The 21356-nt window shown below is 56.3% G+C and overlaps 1 protein-coding gene across 1 annotated transcript in view; it reads left to right on the forward strand.

The window, feature by feature from the left end:
- Positions 1 to 21356, forward strand: part of TMEM132E (transmembrane protein 132E) — a gene marked incomplete at both ends in the record, with an annotated part of 48846 nt that overhangs the window by 20305 nt on the left and 7185 nt on the right. Inside the window, 4 exons of the mRNA XM_079724988.1 lie at positions 16409 to 17339; positions 18996 to 19142; positions 19390 to 19582; positions 20243 to 20386. Coding sequence (XP_079581114.1) covers positions 16409 to 17339; positions 18996 to 19142; positions 19390 to 19582; positions 20243 to 20386 — 1415 coding nt within the window. The remainder of the gene's footprint in view (positions 1 to 16408; positions 17340 to 18995; positions 19143 to 19389; positions 19583 to 20242; positions 20387 to 21356) is intronic.

Below are 21356 nucleotides of genomic sequence, written 5' to 3' on the forward strand. Positions count from 1 at the left end.
AAAAATGTCTAGTTGGGGCTTCCCTGGTGGCACAGTGGTTGAGAGTCCACCTGCCGATGCAGGGAACACGGGTTCGTGCCCCAGCCTGGGAAGATCCCACATGCCGCGGAGCGGCTGGGCCCGTAAGCCATGGCCGCTGAGCCTGCGCGTCTGGAGCCTGTGCTCTGCAACGGGAGAGGCCACAGCAATGAGAGGCCCGTGTACCGCAAAAAAATATCTAGTTGGATACCCCCATCTGATGCTGGGAATCAAGAAGGTGAAGACGATAAAGATGTGACGCAGAAGCCACAGTTCCTACCTGGCACTCACAGCAGACATCATTCATCGATTATGGATCTCTTCTTCCCCTGAGTGAGGATTCAGAATCATTCTCAGCTCAGATTTTTTTATAGCAGCCCAGATAGGCTTCCTGGAAGAGGTGGGATTTCAGGATCTTTTTAAATGGTGTGTGAATCACAGTGAGAAGTGGGGAAAGCGCGATCTAGGTGTGGAGTTTGGGGGATGTCTGGGGAGAATCCTGTGTTCAGTTTTGCACGTGGGCTGGAGGAGAAGGCTTACGGCTGCTCTGCTGTCTCAGCACCCTCATAACAGGTGCTGGGCAAGGCCAGAGGAAGGGGTGGGTTAAAGCGGAGTGGGATGGGGATGGGAGAAGGAGGAAGAGGAAGGCGACTGGGAGCAGAAAGGGCTGTCAGGTGGGGGCGGGGCTTAACTGGGGGAGGTGCCTGACAGGGGTTCCTGCCCCTACACCTTAGGATGCCAGGAGCTGAGCCCGGGGCAGAGAGCCCGGGGCAGAGAGCCCAGGCCGACCTGCCAGGTTGTTGAGGTAACATAAGCTCAGGGAAATTAATTACAGTACTTGCTTCTCACGCTATGTAGCAGCCCCTCAGAGCGGCAGCTTCATCCATCTCCCCTGCTTTTGCCCCACAATCTTGAGTGTATGTAGTGTGTGTGTATGGGGGGGCGGGCAGGGAGACAAGGCCACCTTGCCAAGGTGTCAAGGACACCTCCTGGCGTCACTCCCCTGCTCAGGAACCCTAGTGGCTCCCGATCGCCCATGGCACAATGGGCGGACTTTTAAAGGCACAGGAGCTATTATTCGTGTAAAAGCCTAGGTGACTACAAAAGCTGATCAGGATGGCTGTGAACCCTCCTCCTGTTGGGCCGGAGACACTTCCATGGAGCCCCGGGGCTCCACAGAAAACAGTTTGAAAACCCCTGGGATAAAATCCACAGACGCCTTCGCCTGGCATTCGAAGCCATTCGCCCCCGATGCCCATCCAGTCTCAGCTCTCCCTGTGACATGCCACTCAGTCCAAAGCTGCCTTTAACCCCTGGCCCCTTTGCCACCCTGTTCTCTACCTGAAAGGTCCCCGACCCCCACCTAGGCCCCATCACACCCAGGCAGCCGTTGAATTTCCACCCATTCTTCAACACCCTACACTCAAATCACTCCACCTTCCTCAAGCATTTCTTGTGTAGGTATCTGGCTTTTCTTCAAACACCCAAGGACCTCTGCTCTTCTCCAAAGCCTTACAGCACTTCCTACCTTTTATTTATGTGGTTATTTATGTACTTGTCTGGTCTCCCTGTTAGCCAGCAAAGTCCTTAAGGGCAGAAACCATCTTCTCTATCTCTGTCTCCCTGGCAGCTCCCAGCAGGGTCTTGAGCAGAGAAAGGGCTGAATAAATATTTATTTGTTGAATATCTTTATTGAGTGTTAGTTACAAGCCCTACTATTGTACTAGGCAGTCAGGCTGCACAGTGCAAGGCCCGCTCCCTGCCCTCAGCAAGGCTTCTGTCTAAGAGAAAGCAAACTCTGTAAACCAACGGTGGCAGCACAGAGAAAAAAAGTACAGAATGATGCATGTGAGCAGCTCAGAAGTCAGGGCCTAACCCAGCACTGGGGGAGGGTCAAGGAAGTCTTCATGGAGGAGGTGACACCTGGGAGAAGTCAAAGGGCAAGTGACACCTACCAGGTGGAGTGTGAGGGGAACAGCACAGCAGGCAGAGGGAACAGCGTGTGTGAAGGCACGGAAGGCAGGGAGAGCGTGGCTGGAGTCGCCCAGACCCAGGTGTGTGGGCTGGGGAGGGGGGAGGGGTAGAGCAGGTAACACAGAGCACTGTGGGAAGAAGGAAACATTCATGGGAACAAGCATCCCACAGGCAAGAGGAATGGGCTGCAAGGGGGCAGGAGGGAGAGGCGAGACCTTGGGCAGGGCTTTTCTCCTCTCTGAACCTCAGTCTTCTCATCTGTAAAGTGGGTGGTTTGAACCAGAGTCTCGAAGACCTCTGTCCAGCAGTGAGTTAGAAATACCAACGGACCAGCTGCTAGACAATCAATGTGATGCCAAGAGAAACCAGGTGCAACAGGGCCTAGGCTTTGAGGGGTGGTCAGGGCAGGACAGGGCTGATCAGGGAGGGCTCCATGGGGGACACGGGGGGCACCTGTGAGCCAGGGTCTGTGTGAAGCTCTCTGCATGGATCCCCACGTTTACTCTTCATGACACCTGCGTTCATTAGCCCCATTTTGTGGATGAGGAAGTCGAGGCTCAAAGATTAAGCAACTTGAATCCAGGGCTGTGATTGTGATCCTCTGAGTCTCTCCCCGATGGGCAGGCAGAGCTCATCTTCCAGGGGCTCCCATCCCCCACCCCCTGCCTGGGAAACTGGCCCAGGCCTCAGAGTCACCCCTGCACACTTTCAGTTCTTCCTTTCAGGGCCCATCAGCACCCTGTGGGCAGAGAGAGGGATGGTTGGCCTCCATCCTAGGGTGAACAACTGTGCCAGTTTGCCCAGGACTGAGGGACCCCACCCCACCCCACCCCAAGGATCAGGAGTCACTTCCAAACCTCAAGCTGCCACTACACCTCCAAGACCTCAAACAAATATCTGCCCGTCTCTAAGCCTCAGTTAAAACGGGCATCGGAAGAAGGCTCCCGTCTCTGGACTGTTGTCAAAACATCAGAGATGGTTCACATAAAACGCACTGTGGACCAGCAAGAAAATCTTACCTTCATAATCATGCCCACCTCCAGTGCTGATCTGGGAGCATAGTTTAGTTGATTGCCTAGTCAGTCCCCAGCTTCCAGTCTCCTTATAAATGAGCTCAGGGAACTCAGGAGGGCTGACGGGGCCTAACCCCAGCTGTGTGTCCTTGGGCAAGCCCCTTAGCCTCTCTGAGCTTTGGTTCCTTCATTGGCAAAAACAGGGATGCTAGGGCTTCCCTGGTGGCGCAGTGGTTGAGAGTCCACCTGCCGATGCAGAGGACACGGGTTCGTGCCCCGATCCGGGAAGATCCCACATGCCACGGAGCGGCTGGGCCTGTGAGCCATGGCCGCTTAGCCTGCGCGTCCGGAGCCTGTGCTCCGCAACGGGAGAGGCCACAGCAGTGAGAGGCCCGCGTACCGCAAAGAAAAAAAAAACCAGGGATGCTAGTTGGGGGGGTTATTGTGAGGAAGGTGGGAAGGTGGGATCCAGCCCAGTGCCTGCACCCCATAAGCAGCCTCTAAATATGAGCTGGGCTGCCCTATACCTCTGGGGCCCTGCCGTTTGCTGCAACCCTGACCCCTGACCTGGTGGAATGAGCTGGAAGAGTGATGTGGTTCCCCAGCTACCCCCCCCACCCCCACCCCCGCAAAGCCCAGCTCAAAACCCGCCCCCACCCGTCGCTCTGTCGCTCTCTCACACACACACTTTCTTTTTCTGTTGTTTTGCCGCTAATTGTTTATTAGGAGATGCAGGCGGCTGTGCCAGTGGGAAGGCTCAGCTTGCTCCGCTATAATTAGGATAATGCACATTAGTCATTTAGTGTAACTCAGAGAGCAGCCCCTCCCCCGCGCTCCCCTCCCCCGCTGCTCCCGCTGCAGCTCGCTCAGCTCCCAGGCTGGGCTGTACACATTTACAGGGGTTCCTGGGGGCCCTGGCCCCCCCGCAGCCTCCCACTCGCCACCCACCAGGCTGGGGTTACCTCCTCTCTCTCTCTCTCTCTCTCCCCACCCCGACTCTTCCCTCCTGTTTCCTTTCCCTCTGTACCTCTCAGTTCCCACTCCCATCCTTGCCTATTTCTGCTCTTTCTCTCGCCCTCCTCAAGCCCTCCCTGGCAGCCTGACCAGCGGTCTGGTTAGGTAGGTCAGCCGAGTAGGTCAAGCCCGGGTTTCCGGGTCCTTGGGGGAGGGGCCAGTTCTCCTATACAGGGTGACCTCCCTCAGACCCACTCCCTTGGAGGGTGCCCATCCCCCGCTGCTGTCCACCCCTCTTCCCTGCCCGAGGTCCCTGGCCCTTGTTTGCCTGAGGACTGGACTGGCAAAGGCAGGCCTTTGTCTCAAAAAGGCCCTTCCCCAAAAGACCACATCAGGTGGCTTTGCAGCAGGCCTCCTGAGAGGCGAGTGTGGGGGTGAAGGTGGGGTCCAAGAGGGCTGTGGGTGCAGGGCCATCTGTCCACCAGGGACAAGGAGCTGTTCCCACAGCTGCCTTCTGTCCCTGGTCCCATAGCCACCGGCAGACCTGGCAGCAGATGAACCAGACCCTCTCCCTCCCCCCCACCGAGCCCTGAGCCTTCTGCATAACAGAAGGGACCTCACATCTGGCCCATTAGGCTGGGCGGACTGAGGTCTGGGGCCAAGGGTGTGCCCTGGCCTTGCCGGTTGTTGCTGGGGGCAGGGGTGAGGATGAGGCCCCTCCAGATTTTCAGAAATAAATTATAAAAGAGATGTTCCCGGGGTGAGGGATGCTTGCCTGGAAATACAAGGCCTCCTTGTCTTCAGGAGCCTGTTTGAGCCTCTGGTCCTGATCCTGAGATCACAAATGCAGACGGACTAACAGACAGACACATGCTCACAACTTACAAGGGTAGGGTCACTGTGCGCTTGGAAGGGGCAGGGACAGCTTCTGTCCCCGGAGCTGACGCCCCTCCTCTCCTGCCCCCCTCCACGCCCCCGCCCCCGCCCCCGCCAGGAGCCCTCCCTCTGAGCTCAGGCTCCTCCAGCCCAGGGAACACCATCTGAGTTGTCCATCTCAAGGTCCTCGCCCCCAAGAGGTCTGTATCACCGCCTCCCGGGCTACCCTTTCTCAGCCTCTCTCTCGGGCCCCGAGGCTCTGCACCCCAGTGTCACATGTAGCTTACAGGATCCCACGAGAGCAGAAGCTGGAGGAGGAGGGAGTGATCCCCAGCCCAAACAGTCTCTCAAGACCAGGAGACCTTTCCTCGGGCTCCCCGTCTGGCAGCGAGGCTCCAGAACGGTAAGAAGGTGCCCCTGGGATGACCAGGGAAATGAGAGCCCTGTTCCCGTGAGTTGTGATCTACCTTGCTGGGTACCCAGCAGGCCTTCCCCCAACCCCCCAGCCCCACCCCAGGGGCCTTCCAGGTGCTCTGGAGCAAGACTAGATGGTCATTTCCAGCACATGGGGCTGTCCCAGCAGTAACATCTCGGGGACCCGTGGCTGCCTGATCTTCCAGTGCCCTGGTCCTCCTTTGAACCCCGGGAAGCATCCCTAGCTCCCAAGTCAGCTGAGCTCAGTTCCTTCTTGCATCCGCCAATATCTGCTCCTTCCCTCCTCTCTTCCTCCACCTACATCTCTCTGATTTCCTCCTTTGTTCTCCAAGAAAAGACAAGACAAGACAAGGGGGCATAGCTGAGCGGTAGCATCTGGTCCGGTGGAGGGAAGGATTTTAGGCTGAGGAAGCAAAAGGAATGGCCAGGAGAGGCCTGACTCAGGAGGTTGTGTGGGGATCTGTTTCATGATGGTGGTAATCACACCCAGACAACAGCTGACCTTTAAAGAGGGCTAACTGGGTGTCAGGCATGGTTGAAGTGCCTTGCAGGTAATCTTATAACATGAGCATTTCATTCTTAAAGCAACCTTCTCAAAGAGGGGCCACTATCACCTCCTTTTACAGTTTAGGAAACCCAGTAGAAGGATGCTAAGCCACTTGCTTAAGGTCACACAGCTAATAACTGGCAGAGCCAGTCTGACGGGAGCCTTCCAGACCCTCGGTTTCTTTATCGGTAAAATGTGGGAGTAGGGACCCTGCCATCCCTTTAGCTAAAACATGGGGAGTTCCCAGGCGGATAGGAGGAAATGACCTGGCCAATCACCAGTGCTGCTGGCAGTGAGCAGGCAGGAGGGAATTTAGGGCCAAGTGGGGGAAGGGGACCCCTCCGCTGGCCCCTCCCCCAGCTTACTTATTCCAATGTTGTGCTCCAGCCGGGTGGGGCATGGGGACAGTATGGGGAAGCTGCCTCCCCAGGATTTACAGCCTCCTAGGAGACGGCAGGAGCCACTGGGGGCTGTGGACGGCTGCAGCCTTCAGTGGCCAGCCCTGACCCCGCCCCCGCGCTGCAGGGAGTTCTCACATATTCACTGGCTGGATGTCCTCCCCTGCAGTTCCTGCTGCCCACAGCCCAGCCCAGGCTGCAGGCACACAGCGGCCCTCAGTGTTGGGGACACAGGGGCCAGAGGACCGGGTTGATGGGGGACATGCAGCCCTGACCGGAGCTGCTTTGGGAAAGAGCAGAGCCAGGTGGAGGAGGGAGATGCAGTGGTGCTCAGGGAGGGGGTGGATGTCCGGGAGTCACCCTCTCCCCGGCTGGACTCCTCCTCCAAGGGGTGGAGTACCAGCTGGACTCCTCCTCCAAGGGGTGGATTACCGGCTGGACTCCTCCTCCAAGGGGGGGATTACCGGCTGGACTCCTCCTCCAAGGGGGGGATTCCGGCTGGACTCCTCCTCCAAGGGGGGGATTACCGGCTGCACTCCTCCTCCAAGGGGGGGATTACCGGCTGGACTCCTCCTCCAAGGGGGGGATTACCGGCTGGACTCCTCCTCCAAGGGGTGGATTACCGGCTGGACTCCTCCTCCAAGGGGGGGATTACAGGCTGGACTCCTCCTCCAAGGGGTGGAGTACCGGCTGGACTCCTCCTCCAAGGGGTGGAGTACCGGCTGGACTCCTCCTCCAAGGGGTGGAGTACCGGCTGGACTCCTCCTCCAAGGGGTGGAGTACCGGCTGGACTCCTGCTCCAAGGGGTGGATTACCGCAGTCCCACCTTGGGTGGGAACACGCCGGTATGGACCAGCCTATACGGCATCTCTGTCAGCTTGGAAAAAGATAGAAGCAGCCCCACACTAGGTGCCGGGCTTGGTGAGCAGATCTGGGGCTGGGTTTTAGCATCTTTGTGCAAGATCCAAACTGCTCAACGGTAGGTAGAGGCCCTGTCCTAGCGGGGTGGGGGGAGGGCCATGTCTGGGACCACTGGGCCCAGCTGTCACCTCCCCTTTATCCAGCCACCCCTGCCTGCTTCAGAACCCACCAGGCTTCCCTGCACACCTGGCCCCTGCCCAGCCCTAAGTCACATATGGCAGGCTGAGCAGGGACCAGCCTCTTCTCCTAGATGAGGAAACCGAGGCCCAGAGAGAGGAGGAAGCTGCTCAAGGTCACATAGAGCTAGCTTCCTGGTCTGGGTTCTTCACAGCCCCCAACAACTAGCCCTCCTTCCAGCCTAAGCGCTGCTTTCGAGGTCCCTGGGACATTCTGCTTCATGTCCCTGTCACCTCTGTACTTGTCCTATTTAACTTAACAGACTTTGACAGGGGACCTACCATGAGCTAAACAATGCACCAAGAAGTGCTGGAGAAAAGCAGGTCAGCGCTTCCCTCCTCTCAGCACTAAATAACCAATAAGTGATGAATGAATGAATGAATGAATGAATGAACCCTGATCACTGACTCTGTTCCAGGAACTACGCCAAGCAATTTGCTCATTTAGTCATGACAACTCTATGAAATAGATTCTGTTATTCTCATTTTACAAGTGTGGAAGTAGCGGCTCAGATGGGGTTATGTAACTGGCCCAAGGTCACACAGCTAAGAAGTGTCAGATCCGAGGTTTGTATATGAATTTGTGTGGCTCCCAAACCACACGGGTTCTTTCTTCCTTTCTTTCTTTTTTTTTAATTTCCTTTTTTTTTTTTTAATTCCTGGAATAGCTTCAAACACTTTCCTTCATTTTTAATGACATTTATTGTTTTCTTTCTAATTTTACAAGCAATACGTGTTCTTTGCAGACAACTAGAAATACATAAAAGCATAAAGTAAAAAATAACAATCACACATAATCCTCACCCCCCCAGAGATAACCACCAATAGCATTTTGATGTATTTCCTCCCAGTGTCTACATAAAAACTGATACCATGCCATGTAGCCAGTTTCTCACCATCCTTTGTTTAGTTCAAACTATTTTGGGGGGCTTCCCTGGTGGCACAGTGGTTGAGAGTCCGCCTGCCGATGCAGGGGACATGGGTTCGTGCCCCGGTCAGGGAAGATCCCACGTGCCGCGGAGCGGCTGGGCCCGTGAGCCATGGCCGCTGAGCCTGCGCGTCCGGAGCCTGTGCTCCGCAACGGGAGAGGCCACAACAGTGAGAGGCCCGCGTACCGCAAAAAAAAAAACTATTTTGGGAGCATTTTCCAACCTGAGTAAAAAATTTTTGGAAACCTCCATGCTTAGCCATTTGCTTTTATTTAACCATACCCTGCCTTTGGACATTTAGGTTGTTCCTAATTTTTTACTAATAAAGAGAACATTGTGGTGAATATCTTTCCACATAAATCTTTGAGCCGATTTCTGCTTATTAGATTCCCAAAGGCAGAGTTACTGGGGCAAGGAGCATGAATGGTTTCAAGGCCTTTAAAGCATATTTTGAAATTGCCTTCTAGAAAGCTTGCCCAGGTTACCCTCCGACAGTAGGTCATGTGATCGCCCCATATCTTAAAACCCTTACTAACACCAGGTATCACTAATTTAAAAACTAAAACCTTTCTCAAGACATAGTTTTTTTCTACTTCAGCACCCCGTTCTGGAGTAACTGGTATATTGGTTGCTAATTCCCCACTTTGCTGATGGAGAAACAGGGCCTTGGGGTGCAGAAATGACATGCTTGCCCTGGGTCCGATCCACCCATCAGCCAAGGAAGAGCAGGGCTGGAACACAAGCATCCCTCCTACCAGTGAGAGCCCTATTCTAACTCTTCAGCGTCCTCAGTGGAGGGTTGCCTCCACTGCCACTGTCCTGGGCCGGGGGAGGGTACCCCCTAGGTCACACCCCTCCTGTGGGCCTGGAGGTCTGGGTTGGGAGGGGTCACTGTGCATAGCCCATCCCTGGCCTCTTGATCCTGGACCGCATGGCCCCCAGTGCTGTCAAACCCAAGTCCATGTGCCCGATGCCAAGTGAGGCCAAACAAACAGAAACATTGGAGTTTGGAGCAGAGAAAGGTTTACTGCAAGGGCCAAGCAAGGAGAACGAGCGGCTTGTACTCAAAAGACCTGAACTCCCCGATGGCTTTCAGGCGAGGGTTTTTTAAGATGGTGCCAGGGGAGAGGGTCAGAGCATGCGTGACCAGCTTGTGGACCTTCTTCTGATTGGTTGGTGGTGAGGTAACAGGGTGATGTTTCCAGAATCTCAACCTTCTGGTTCCAACCATTCTGAGGTCTACGTGCTTGTGGTCAGCATGTAGGCACCACCCTCCACCTGGGTGGGGGTCTTAGTTTCAGTCAAACAGCTCAAAGGTATGCATCAGATTGTTATTTACATCCCTGCAGGAGGAGTTAGGAGCCCTGTGACTCTATTGTCCAAATCACTAACTGCTTGTGCCTGCTCTGTGGAACTCTGGGAAGGCCTAGGAGACCGAAGGCTTTTTCTTACAGACAAGAAATGGGGGACAGGGAAAGGCTTTTGTACCCTGGAGGGCCCTCCAGGGTCCTGCTCGATTTCACTAGGATCCTCACCACCTGCATCAACCCTGGCTCTCACCTCCTCTCACCCGTTCATTTATCCCTTTGTAGAATTGGCACCAATGTGTGCCCAGCACTGTTCTGGGCTCTGGGGGCTTCATCTTGCACCGTCAGCATCACCACGTTATGCCATGCAGGTCATGACCCCTTCAGCATCTCCCAGCCCTTCCTGCTTAGCGCTGTGTGGTCCAGACTCCTAAGATAATATCAACGCCTGGGATCCTTAATAAACACAGATTACCAGGTCTCTCCCCTGGACATTGTGACTGTGTCTGCCTGGATCCAGCCCGCGAATCTGTTTGCTATTGCTGTTTTTTTTCCTCTGGCTGATTCTTAGATTCAGGCAAGTTCAGGAGTAAGAGCAGAAGGATCCCCAAGCACCGGACCTCGGGTGTGGCTCTTACACACACACACACACACACACACACACACACACACACACACACACACACACAGGTGAGCAGGCCAATCCCTCTCCCAGCACAGCCCCGTGTCCTCTGGCCCTGCTGGCATGCCCTGCTGCGCCCCTCAGCCTCAAACTCACCAAAGCTGATGACAATCTTTTATTTTTTTCTGATTTACAAGCGATTAGTTTTAATTTGGGGACAATTAGAGATAGAAGCAGGAGGCATCTGATCTTGATTAGATGCAGGGAGGTGGCCAGAGGCGCCCCCCCCCACCAGGCTACCTGGCCCTAGCCTCCACGCAGATTCATTTATCTATTCTATAGTTTGGGGAGAGGGTCTGGCCTCTGTGCCTGGGGAGAAGGTGTGAAGCTTATCTGGGGCTGGGCAAAGGCCCCTGCTGCACTCCCAGACACCTAGGGCCAGCCTGAGATGAAAAGGGAGGGCCTCTCTCCAGCCAATGGCCCTGAGCAGGTGCCCCCAGCCTTATAAGAGGGTAGAATTGACATTTGTTAAGCACCGACCGTGTGCCACGCCGGGCATTATGCAAAGCTAGTCCAGACCCAGTGCCTGCCCAGATCCCAATCCAGCTGGAGAAACAAAAGCATAAACAAGTACCTGCCTTCTGGTGTTGGATTGGAGGTGGCTTGAGAGACGAAGGGGCCCATGGACCAGCATCCTGCCCCCCAGGAAAAATTCACAGAAGTGGCTGAGGCAGATCATTGATTACTTGCATCTCTTATACCAGGGCCAGGCTCCCGAGCAGCCAGAGCCAGAGCTGGACGGAACAAAGCAGTGGTGGCAGTGGAGGTATCCGGGAGGGCTTCAGGGAGGAGGTGATGCCTAAGCTGGGCATGCAAGGATGCGGGGACCCCCACACCCCACCTCCTGGGCAAATCTTCTCTTGGGTGCTGGTGGGTCCAGTGCCCTTCTTTAGCTCCAGTGAAGCCTCTCTTCATGCCTTAGTCTCGTTCTGGAACAAGAAGGGAAGGATGAAGGCTGCTGGCTCTCAGCGGAGCATAATCTTGAAGTGGCCCCAGGACGGTGCTCCCAAGGGTCCCTGAGGTGGGCAGGTTCAGGGCCCAGGGGAGCTGGTGGGAGAGGGGACGGGTGGAGGTGGGGGAGATGGGAGTTCAGACCTCCTACATCCGCAGACACCTCAACCTTAGTTACCAAGCTGTTAAGAGCCGGATGTGCCCTCCAGGGCTGAGGGAGGAAGGAGCTGGCTCTGCTCAGCTAGGAAGGGTCACATGCCAGGCACAGTCAGGGCAGGGGCTGGGAACGCCTCAGCCTCCATCATTATCCCTGCCTACAAAAGCTGCATGATCCCAGCCTGTCTTCCTCCTCCACCCCCATACGGTATCTCCACATCTTACTGGGGAAACTGAGGCTGTGAGGGACAGAAATAGCTCATCCCCATCTATTATTAACCTGCTCGGGCTGCCATAGCGAAGTCCCAGAGACTTTTACAAAAACAACAGAAATGTCTTTTCTCACAGTTCTGGAGGCTGGGAGTCTGAGATCAAGGTGACAGCAGGGTGGGTTCCTTCTGAGGCTTCTCTCCTTGGCTTGTAGACGGCCGCCTTCTCCCTGTGTCTTCACATGGTCTCCCCCCTTGTGTGTGTCTGTGTCCCAATCTCCTCATTTAAGGACACCAGTCATATTGGATTAGGACCCACCCGTATGACCTCATTTTAACTTAATTGCCTCTTTAAAGACCCCCATCTCCAAACACAGTCACATTAGGAGGTGCTGGGGGTTAGGACTTGGACGTATGAATTTGGAAGGGGGGCATGTCATGCTGACCATGAGACATGATGAGACAGGGAGAGCCCCTTCCCTAGGGAGACAGCAGCAGGGAAGCCAGACCCAAATGCTTCCTTCGGCCCAAGGCCACCTAGACGGAGGGAGAATCCGACCGCTGCTCCCAGGAGAGGGGAGGCTGCTGACAGGAAGGCAGTACTAAGTCTGGTCCACAGGGCGAGCTGGGCTGAAACAGAAGTCAGCAGGTGGAGCCTGGGGTCCGGGGAGCCGAGTGGGGCCGGTGAGAGGCCCGGGGGCGGCCAGGGTTCCGAACTCCCTGTCACGGGCTTCCTGGTGGGGGGCCTGGCGAGCAGGTGTGTGCCAGGCTGTGTACGAGCATGAGTGTGTGTGTGTGTGTGTGTGTGTGTGCACGCGCTCCCCCCTCAGACTGGAGGGAGTTGTGTTGGGTGTTTCCAAGGCAGGGCGGGTCCAGGCCAGCAAGTCCACCCGAGCGGCACCCCTGGAGCACTCCTCCTTCACCTCTGGAACCAGCCGAGCTCGGCTCTGGGTTGACCCTCCCTTACCCCATCCGTCTTCCTTCAGGGAACCTTCTAGCAGCTTTTCCTTCCCAAGCCCATTCCACGCTCCGTGATACCCGGAGCTTAGAGCTCCTTGTGAGATGCCGGCCAGCGTGCAGCTCAGCACATGCACGTGTGCACACACATTCACACATCGTGTCTCCAAAAACTTGATCTGCTGGCAACTCCCCCAGTCTCCTCTTCCTCCCGGCAGCCCCACCACACCAGACGGCTTCCAGGGCCTCCCCTACCTCCCTGGGAAAACTGGGGCCCAGAGACATCAAGCAACTTCCTTTAGGCTCCAGAGTCATTGAGCCATAGAGCTGAGATTAGTGCTGGGGTCTCAGGAACACCCCCGCCCCTGCTCAGCCCACAGAGGGGTCTCAGGGCCCCAGAGGATAGAATGATTCATGGGTGGTGATGGGGGACGGTGCTGTGTGTCACGATGACATCAGTACAAAAATGGTAGTACCCGAATACCATCTTTTCTGGCTCCCTTTTCTAAATGCTAGTTGCCCTCTTAATATAAGTTGCTTCCTGCTTCAGAAACTCAGTCTCCTTACCTGCAAGGTTGCTGAGGGGGATCAACAAGAACCCCCAGCCCAGCAACCCTGCCCTGACGGGCCATCCAGTCTCCTCTGGCATGCCCCATGGAGGGCGCTTTCATTAGCCCATGGCATCCCAGTCAGTGCTGGGCAGCTCATTCAGAGAATTGCATTCATTCAACAAAAATCTGAGGGCGGAAGGGTGCACGCGAGCACGTTTCTCCAATCCCTTTCTCCGCGCCCCTCTTGAGTCTGCTGCCTGTCTGGCGGCCCCGCCCCACTGTGCCTCCAAGGGGTCCAGATGGCTGGCCCTGCCTGAGGTTGGGACGGTGAGAGGGCCAAAGGGGACTAAGTGCCACTTAGCAGCCTCTGGGGTCTCCTGGGGATGGTAAACGAGACAGGGCCGGTGGTTCTGACGTCCACATCCCTACCCTGTCCACCCGGCCTGAGCACTTACAGCTCAGTGACAGCGGTGCCCTTCTCCAACCCCAGCAGGACAAGCACGGTGGCCTCTCCTCATGTCAGCTCAGCACCTGCAGGTCCTGGACATCCCACCACCTGTAGCAGTGCCCCCTCCTCCCCTTGGTCTTTCAGCTACTCTCAACATCCCTGTGAGGGGGCTGATATCACCTCCTCAATTTTAGAGATGGAAACCGAGGCTCAAGATGGGAAGCAAGTTGCCTCATGAGCGTGGCAGGGAGAAGCCTTGAACTTGAGTCCTGAAGCCTCCGTTTGCCTGCTTCCTGCTGCTTAGAAAGCAGTTGGTTGGCTGCTGTGCTCTGGCCCAGGTCATTACCCCAGACCCCACATGTGTGCCTGGGCCAGCTTCGCCCCAGGCAGCAGGGACACCTTCCCAGAAACTGCAGTGGTAACCGTGGGGCAGGGATTCCATGCAGCAGCAGGGAAGGCTCCCGTCTCTCCAAACGCCTTCCTATTCTCATCTGGGACCAGGCTGCCCATCTCTACCCCATCATCGGCAGCTGGCTTACATTTCAGGGCTGCAGGACGTCTAGTGAAGGGTGGCCTGAGCACAGAGTTCTCCTGGGAACAGAGGGAGCAGTCTGATGGTTAAAGCGTGGGCTGCCTAGAGGACCAGGGACCAGCTGGTCCTAAGGACTGCTCAAGCGGGTCCCTAAGAAGTCACACAGACCAGGTGCCACTCCTCTTAGGACACTTGACCCAGGGCCTTTGTTGTGCCCCAAGCCAATTGCCTCATTTTTTAAATGAGAAAATTAAACCACAAATTTAAAAACATCAGACATAGACACCAGAGCCTCAAGGGCAGGGAATTTTTAGTTCATCGCATTTATGAGGAATTGGGTGTGAACATTTGCGGAACCATCAAGGTTTCATTGATGGTGGTAACATGATAATATGCATAAGCGGCAAGTAACCACCATAGCACTGATTAGGAGTCTCCTTGGGACGGAGGTCTCTGTGAATCACTCAGTGTAGATCAACCGTGATTTGTTAAAGACTTGTTCAGTGCAAGGCCTCATAGATAACTCTCACGCAAGGTAGGATGAGAGGTTCCCTCAGAGAAGGGCAAAGCTCTGAGGAAGTTCCCAGGAGTAGAGGTCATATCTTGGAGGGCTTCGTGGAGGAGGTGGCATTGGAGCAGGGCCTTAGAGGAAGATTCGGATTTGGATGTGTGCAGATAGGATAGGAGAGAATCCACTGCAGAGGGCGCAGCATGAACATAGGGGGGGGGGGGCAGTAAAGCAGCATCGGCCAGCGCTAAAGCCCGAAGTTGTCCAGTTATGCTGGCAGCAGGAGCCTGGGAAGAGGAATACTGCGGAAAGGGGAGCCTGGAGCTCATTGTAGAGGGCCCTGAATGCCACGCTCAGGCGCAAGGTGAGTTCTGTGAGCAGAAGGGAGAGTCTTTAATGATACACGTTTGCATTGTGTTACCTGAATTATAGAGCGCTTTCTTGATTCTCGAAGACAAATGACAACACAACATTAAAGGTGAGAAACATGGCTCAGGGGTCCACTGGAGTCTCTGAGAGCATGTCCCTGCCCCCTGAAGGGAGGCTGGCTGCAGGCACACGTGTGGGATCTGGGGTAATGACCTGGGCCAGGGCACAGCAGCCAACCCAACTGCTTTCTAAGCAGCAGATCCAGAACTGGTTCTCAAAGCTCAGACCCTCCCCATCTTGGTCCTTCCTGTTCCTTAACAGTGTCCAACAGGCGTTGAGCTGGGAGTAAGGGGCCAACAAGGTCCCATCTGTGTCTGGGAGAAACAAATCCCTCTGGCTGCTATGGGGGGAGGGTATGCCAGGGAAGGGAAGAGCTGGGGAGAGGTGAGACCCACTTAGACAATGTTATGTTGTCATAGCGACAGGAGTGAAGCCAAAGCTGGAGCAGGGGCCTGGGGATGGAGGTCAGGGGCAGCCGGGGACAGACCAGAGAGCCAAGAGGTAGAATTGCTACAGCTTGGCGGAATCCTGCGAGGATGGGGTGAGTGGCCGAGAGAAGGGAGAAGTCAAGCCCGAGACCCCAAGACCCACGTTTGGGTTTGGGGGACGAGGATCAACTTCCCGGTGTGTGTTTGTGGGGCAGTACATATAGGGGGTGTGGGGGGGGGGGGTGATGTGGGATCCCTGGGGACCCTGCACCAGCTGAGGCAGGTGAAGCAGTAAAGGAGTGGAGACTCGGGTTTGAAAGCCAGGTGGCCCCAGGTTCAACTCCAGCTGCGGCCCCTTTCACTCATGGGACTTGGGTAAGTTATTCAAGCATCCGGCACCTTCATTTGTAAGAGGTTCTCCCAAAAGAGAAGTTACTGATAGAAAACTGGGTGAATCCATGGAGATCATAACAATACCCGGTTCAAAGGCTTGATGAGGGTCAAATAAGCCACTGCCTGTCATAATAACCCATGAAAAATAGTTTACTTTTAATAAACAATGTTAAATCGTTAAATACATACTGTACTGTACCTTTAATAATGGTAACAGTGAAGACTTACCGCCTCGGCATCACACTTGCTCTTAGCCCTCTATGCACGTGGCTTTGGTAAGTCCCCACAATAGCTCTTTGAGGCAGAAACAACTTTTGTACTCATTTTACAAATGAAGATGCCAGAGGATAAAACCTCTTTAAAGCTTCACGACTCTTTGTACCGGCATTAGCTTTACCCCTGCATCGCAGATAAAGAAATGAATCGGCAGCAAGAGGGCAATTAACACACCAGCAAAGCTGGAGCCCGGCTTGGAGCCTGGAGGATGGAGAGCCGGGCTGAGCTGGGCTCGGCTGGGAGCGGATGGCCCTCCGTAAGGGTGGGAGGCTGGGGTGCCCTGGAGTCTCAGCACGGCCTCTCCTGACCACTCTGGGGTCTTTCTTCTGTCTGTCCCCAGCCTCTGGCCGCTCCCACCCGGCCAGCCCCAGCCCTCCGGGGCCGCAGGCCAGCCCGGTGCTGCCGGTCAGCTACCGCCTGTCACACACGCGGCTGGCCTTCTTCCTGCGGGAGGCGCGGCGCACGCCTCCCACGGTCACCAACGGCTCCCTGCAGCGCTCCGAGCCCTTCGTGGTGTTCCAGACCAAGGAGCTGCCCGTCCTCAATGTCTCCCTGGGACCCTTCAGCGCCAGCCAGGTGGTGGCCCGGGAGCTCCTGCAGCCGTCCAGCACCCTGGACATCCCCGAGCGCCTGACGGTCAGTTGGAAGGTGCGAGCCTTCATCGTCCACCCCCGCGTGCCTGCCTCGCAGCCCGTGGCCCAGGTGCTGTTCTACGTGGCCGGCCGGGACTGGGATGACTTCGGCGTCACCGAGCGGCTGCCCTGCGTCCGCCTGCACGCCTTCCGGGATGCCCGGGAGGTCAAGAGCTCCTGCCGCCTCAGCGGGGGTCTGGCCACCTGTCTCGTGCGGGCCGAGCTGCCCCTGGCTTGGTTCGGGCCCCCGGCCCCGGCCGCACCACCCAGTGCCCGCCGCAAGTCTCCAGATGGGCTGGAGCCCGAGGCGACAGGGGAGAGTCAGCAAGCCGAGCTCTACTACACTCTCCATGCCCCGGATGCGTCGGGAGGCTGTGGAGGCACGCGGCGGGGTGCCGGGCCCGGGGGCGGGGCCCGGGCCGAGAGCCCGACCCAGCACCCCCTGCTGCGCATCGGGAGCATCAGCCTGTTCCGCCCGCCCCCCAGAAGGGCCCTGCAGGAGCACAGGCTGGACAGCAACCTGATGATCCGCCTGCCCGACCGGCCCCTCAAGCCCGGGGACGTGCTCAGCGTCCTCCTCTACCTGGCCCCCAACTCCTCCTCTCCCTCCAGCCCCAGCGTGGAGCACTTCACTCTCAGGTAGGGGGGTATGGGCGGGGGTCTGGCTTCCCTTCCAAGGCCTGATGCACACCTGACCCCTTGTAGAGGGCTCGCCCAGACCTGCCCATCCAGCATCCTAATCCCAGCTCTTCCAGTTATCACTTGAGCAGCTTCAGGAAGACAGCTCACTTATCTGAGCCTCGGTGTCCTCATCCGCCTGATGGCCACGAAAATGTCTGCCCTGTCCTCCCTACCTCACAGAAGTGGTGTCATGGTGAAGAGGAAACATCCATTTTTCACAAGCACGGATATCCAGAATGATAGAATCGGGACTGGAAGGGCCCTTAGACATTAGCAGGTGCAACGCTCCTAGTTTACAGATGAGGAGACTGAGGCCTAAGAGGAGAAATGGAGATCAGAGAGCAGCCCCTTGCCTGGGAGCCAAAAGATGAACAGGAGGGCTTCCCTGGTGGCACAGTGGTTGAGAATCCGCCTGCCAATGCAGGGGACACGGGTTCGTGCCCCGGTCCGGGAAGATCCCACATGCCGCGGAGCGGCTGGGCCCGTGAGCCATGGCCGCTGAGCCTGCGCGTCTGGAGCCTGTGCTCCGCAACAGGAGAGGCCACAACAGTGAGAGGTCCGCGTACCGCAAAAAAAAAAAAAAGATGAACAGGAGAGTGTCTGTCAGGACATTTGTCTAATCCTGGAGTGGGGAGAAATCTTTTCAGGAGTCTTAGCTCTTTCTTTGTGAAGGAATAAGTTCACAAATTCAGAAATGCCTTCAGTCATATCACATCCTCACAAAATATAATGATGTCTCACAGTAGCAACCCATGGTTTGAGCCATGTTGGGTGAGTCTGAGGATATAAGAAAGGCCCCACCAACCCAAGCACTATACATGGGACCTGAAACAGCACCATTAACCTCCAACTTCTTTAAGTATTGCCTTCTGTCCTGAATGTACTACCTTGAAGTTCAAGTATTCCTGGAGAGAGTCATACCTAATTCAGCGATTAATACCTGAATGTGAATATGAGTTAAATCAGTCGAGTAAAGTAGGTAGAATTCGGGAGGTGATAATCATTCTGCTTTAGTTAGTGTTAATTAGAGCTGAAGTGTTGTATTTAGTATAAGACACTACACCTTATGTATTCAGAATGTCCAGAGGAGGGTGACTAGGATATGGGTGACTTGAAACTATGGCAAAAGATCAACAATCAGAGGAACTGAAGATTTTAGGCCTGGAGAAAAGAAGACTCAGAGGACACCTGCTCACCTCCCCAGGTGTCTATTCAGGTGGAAGAGAGTTGTCCTCCCTTCCCCCAACAGAACCCACGGCTGTTCTATTTCAGCTACCTACAGGGAAGAAGTTTCTCCTTTTAGGGACTTTCTAAAGATGTAATGGGATGTGTGCAGAAGTAGTGAGTCCCCTGTCACTAAGGTATGCAAGTAGAGGTGAGGTAAAGACCTGGCAGAGATATAACAGAAGGGACTACAGCTTCCACTAGGGCCAGAGGTTGAAGCTACATGACACCAGATCCCCCAAATTCGTTTCAGGCTTTGAGTCTAGAACTCAGGGTAACTTCCTCACCTGCGCACCTTCTCCCAGCCCCAGCCTAAGGATGGTGGGCAGGTGGGCAGCCCTTGGACCCCAAGCTGACCCCCTCCCTCTTCTTCTTCCTGCTTTGTCCCAGAGTGAAGGCCAAGAAGGGCGTGACCCTTCTAGGAACCAAGTCACGGAGTGGCCAGTGGCACGTGACCTCGGAGCTGCTGACTGGGGCAAAGCATTCAACAGCCACCGTGGATGTGTCCTGGGCCCAGGGCACACCGCTGCCCCTCTGGTGAGCCAGGGTGGCTCCTCTGCCCACCTCTTTGCAGGACAGCACCGGGGAGGGGCGGGGGAATTCTTGACGGAGGAGGCCAGGCCGGCGGAAGGGCCGGGGCGTACTTTCTGGGGACCCTGGAGGCCAGGCTGGGGAAGGCTCAGAGGGCTCCGGGGAAAGGCCAGTGAGGAGGGCTAGGGTCCTCAGCGAGGGTTTCAGAGCTCCTGAGCTCCTCCTGGGCTCTCCTTCCTTCCCCACCGTGCAGGGAGGACCAGGGGCCCCTGGAGATCCTGCAGCTGGACTTTGAGATGGAGAACTTCACCAGCCAGTCAGTCAAGCGGAGGATCATGTGGCACATCGACTACCGCGGCCACGGTGCCCTGCCTGACCTGGAGCGGGCTGTCACCGAGCTGACGGTCATCCAGCGGGATGTGCAGGCCATCCTGCCCCTGGCCATGGTGAGTGCACACAGGAGGCAGGTGAGCTCTGCGCCTGGTGCTGGAGTGGGACGGCGGCTGCTGAGGGGCACGGAGGAGGCAGAAGTCACCGCGGAGGGGCCACTTGGGGCGGGGGGCTTCCTGGATGAGGTGACCATGCAGTGGAGCCTTGAAGGTCCCATGGAGGAGGGGGTCATGCAGTAGTCAGAGAAGATGGGGAAGGTGCTTTAGGCAGGGGATCTCCTGGGCAAAGGTGTGGTGATGGGAATGGGAATAGTTTGTTCAAAGGAGCTATGGGTTTAGGAAGAGTGCCGTGGAATGATTGTCTGGGACCAGCCCAGGGGCACATGGAATAGCCAGGCAAATGTGCTGGACGTTACCCTGAGTCCGGAGGAGCATGGAAGATGTTGAGAGGAGATGGTGGAGGATTGGGGAAGCATTGTCTTCTGGCAGCAGAGTGGGGTACACCCTGAAGGCTACCACGGGAGTCCAAGTGAGCAGAGTGTCTGAGAAGGCACGTGAGACCGGGTAGATGCATCTGTCTGCCCACGTCCCCACGGGAAGGATACGCATCTGAGGAGTGGGGACAGCTGGGGGCTGCCGGGGCTTGGCTGGTGGTCCTGGGAGAGCAGGGGACCTCAAGCAGCTCAGCAGAGCCCCGCCCTCCTCTCTTCCCTGCAGGACACAGAGATCATCAACACAGCCATCCTGACTGGCCGGACGGTGGCCATCCCTGTCAAGGTCATTGCCATCGAAGTGACCGGCCTTGTCCTAGATGTCTCTGCCCTGGTGGAATGCGAATCTGACAATGAGGACATCATCAAGGTGAGCTTCCTGGAGGTGTGGAAGCCTGGGAAGAAGGCCTCGGGCCTTCCAGGGGAGTGGGACCCCAAACCAGAGGGGAATTCACATCCCAGGCAGGTCCCCTTGGTAGGCAGGAGGAGGGGACGTGGCGGGGGGTGAGGGTTTGAGCATCCCATGTCCAGCCTGAGCAAGGGGAGGTCCTGGAGGGCTTCCTGCAGAAATGTGGAAGAGACCTCTGGCAGGCTGAAGGGAGAAGGCAGCATTGACAGCTTGAATTCAGTCCCCAAGTCATTACTGAGCCCTTGCTGTGTGGCAGACACCAGGCAAAGCAATAGGGGAGGGGGTCCTGGGGGGTCTCAGAGACATGCCCTGAACCTGGGTGCTGGTGACCAGGTGGAGGAGATCCAGCCCAGGGAGGAAGCCTCCAGAAGCTCATGAGTTAGGCCAGGAGTGAAGGTTGGGTAAAAGGACCTACTCCAGGAGCACCCAGCCCAGCCCTCCACCTCCCAAAGGCCTTGCCCTGAGCTCCTCCCCAGAGGCCCCCTCTGGGCAGTGGGTCCTCCACAGCCCAGCAAACAGGACGTTGATCTGACTTGATTGGCCCAGTTTGCTACCTCCCCAGGAGGGCCTCCAGATTTCCCCTGGCTTTGGACAGTGGTCAGAGGTGAGATGCGGGGAGGAGGCAGTGGGGCGGGCAGTGATGCAGGAGGGCATCCAGCCCTGGTCCCTCTGGGATGGGTGAGCTGTGTGCTGTGCCAGCCTCCAGCTGGTGCCAAAATCAAATGATTGGGCAACAGAATCTGTTTCCCGTTCCTGTAAATCCTTCAGCAGGGGGAGTGGGGATGTGGGTGTCCTTCTCCCTCCCTGGGAGTGTGCTCTCTCTCTCTCTCTCTCTCTCTCTCTCTCTCTCTCTCTCTCTCTCTCTCTCTCCCCCCTGGATCCCTCCTGGTCTCTGGAGCCCGAGGCTCACCTCCCCCATCCCCCCACCCAG

The sequence above is a fragment of the Hyperoodon ampullatus genome (assembly GCF_949752795.1).
Source record: "Hyperoodon ampullatus genome assembly, chromosome: 19".
Lineage (NCBI taxonomy): Eukaryota > Metazoa > Chordata > Mammalia > Artiodactyla > Ziphiidae > Hyperoodon > Hyperoodon ampullatus.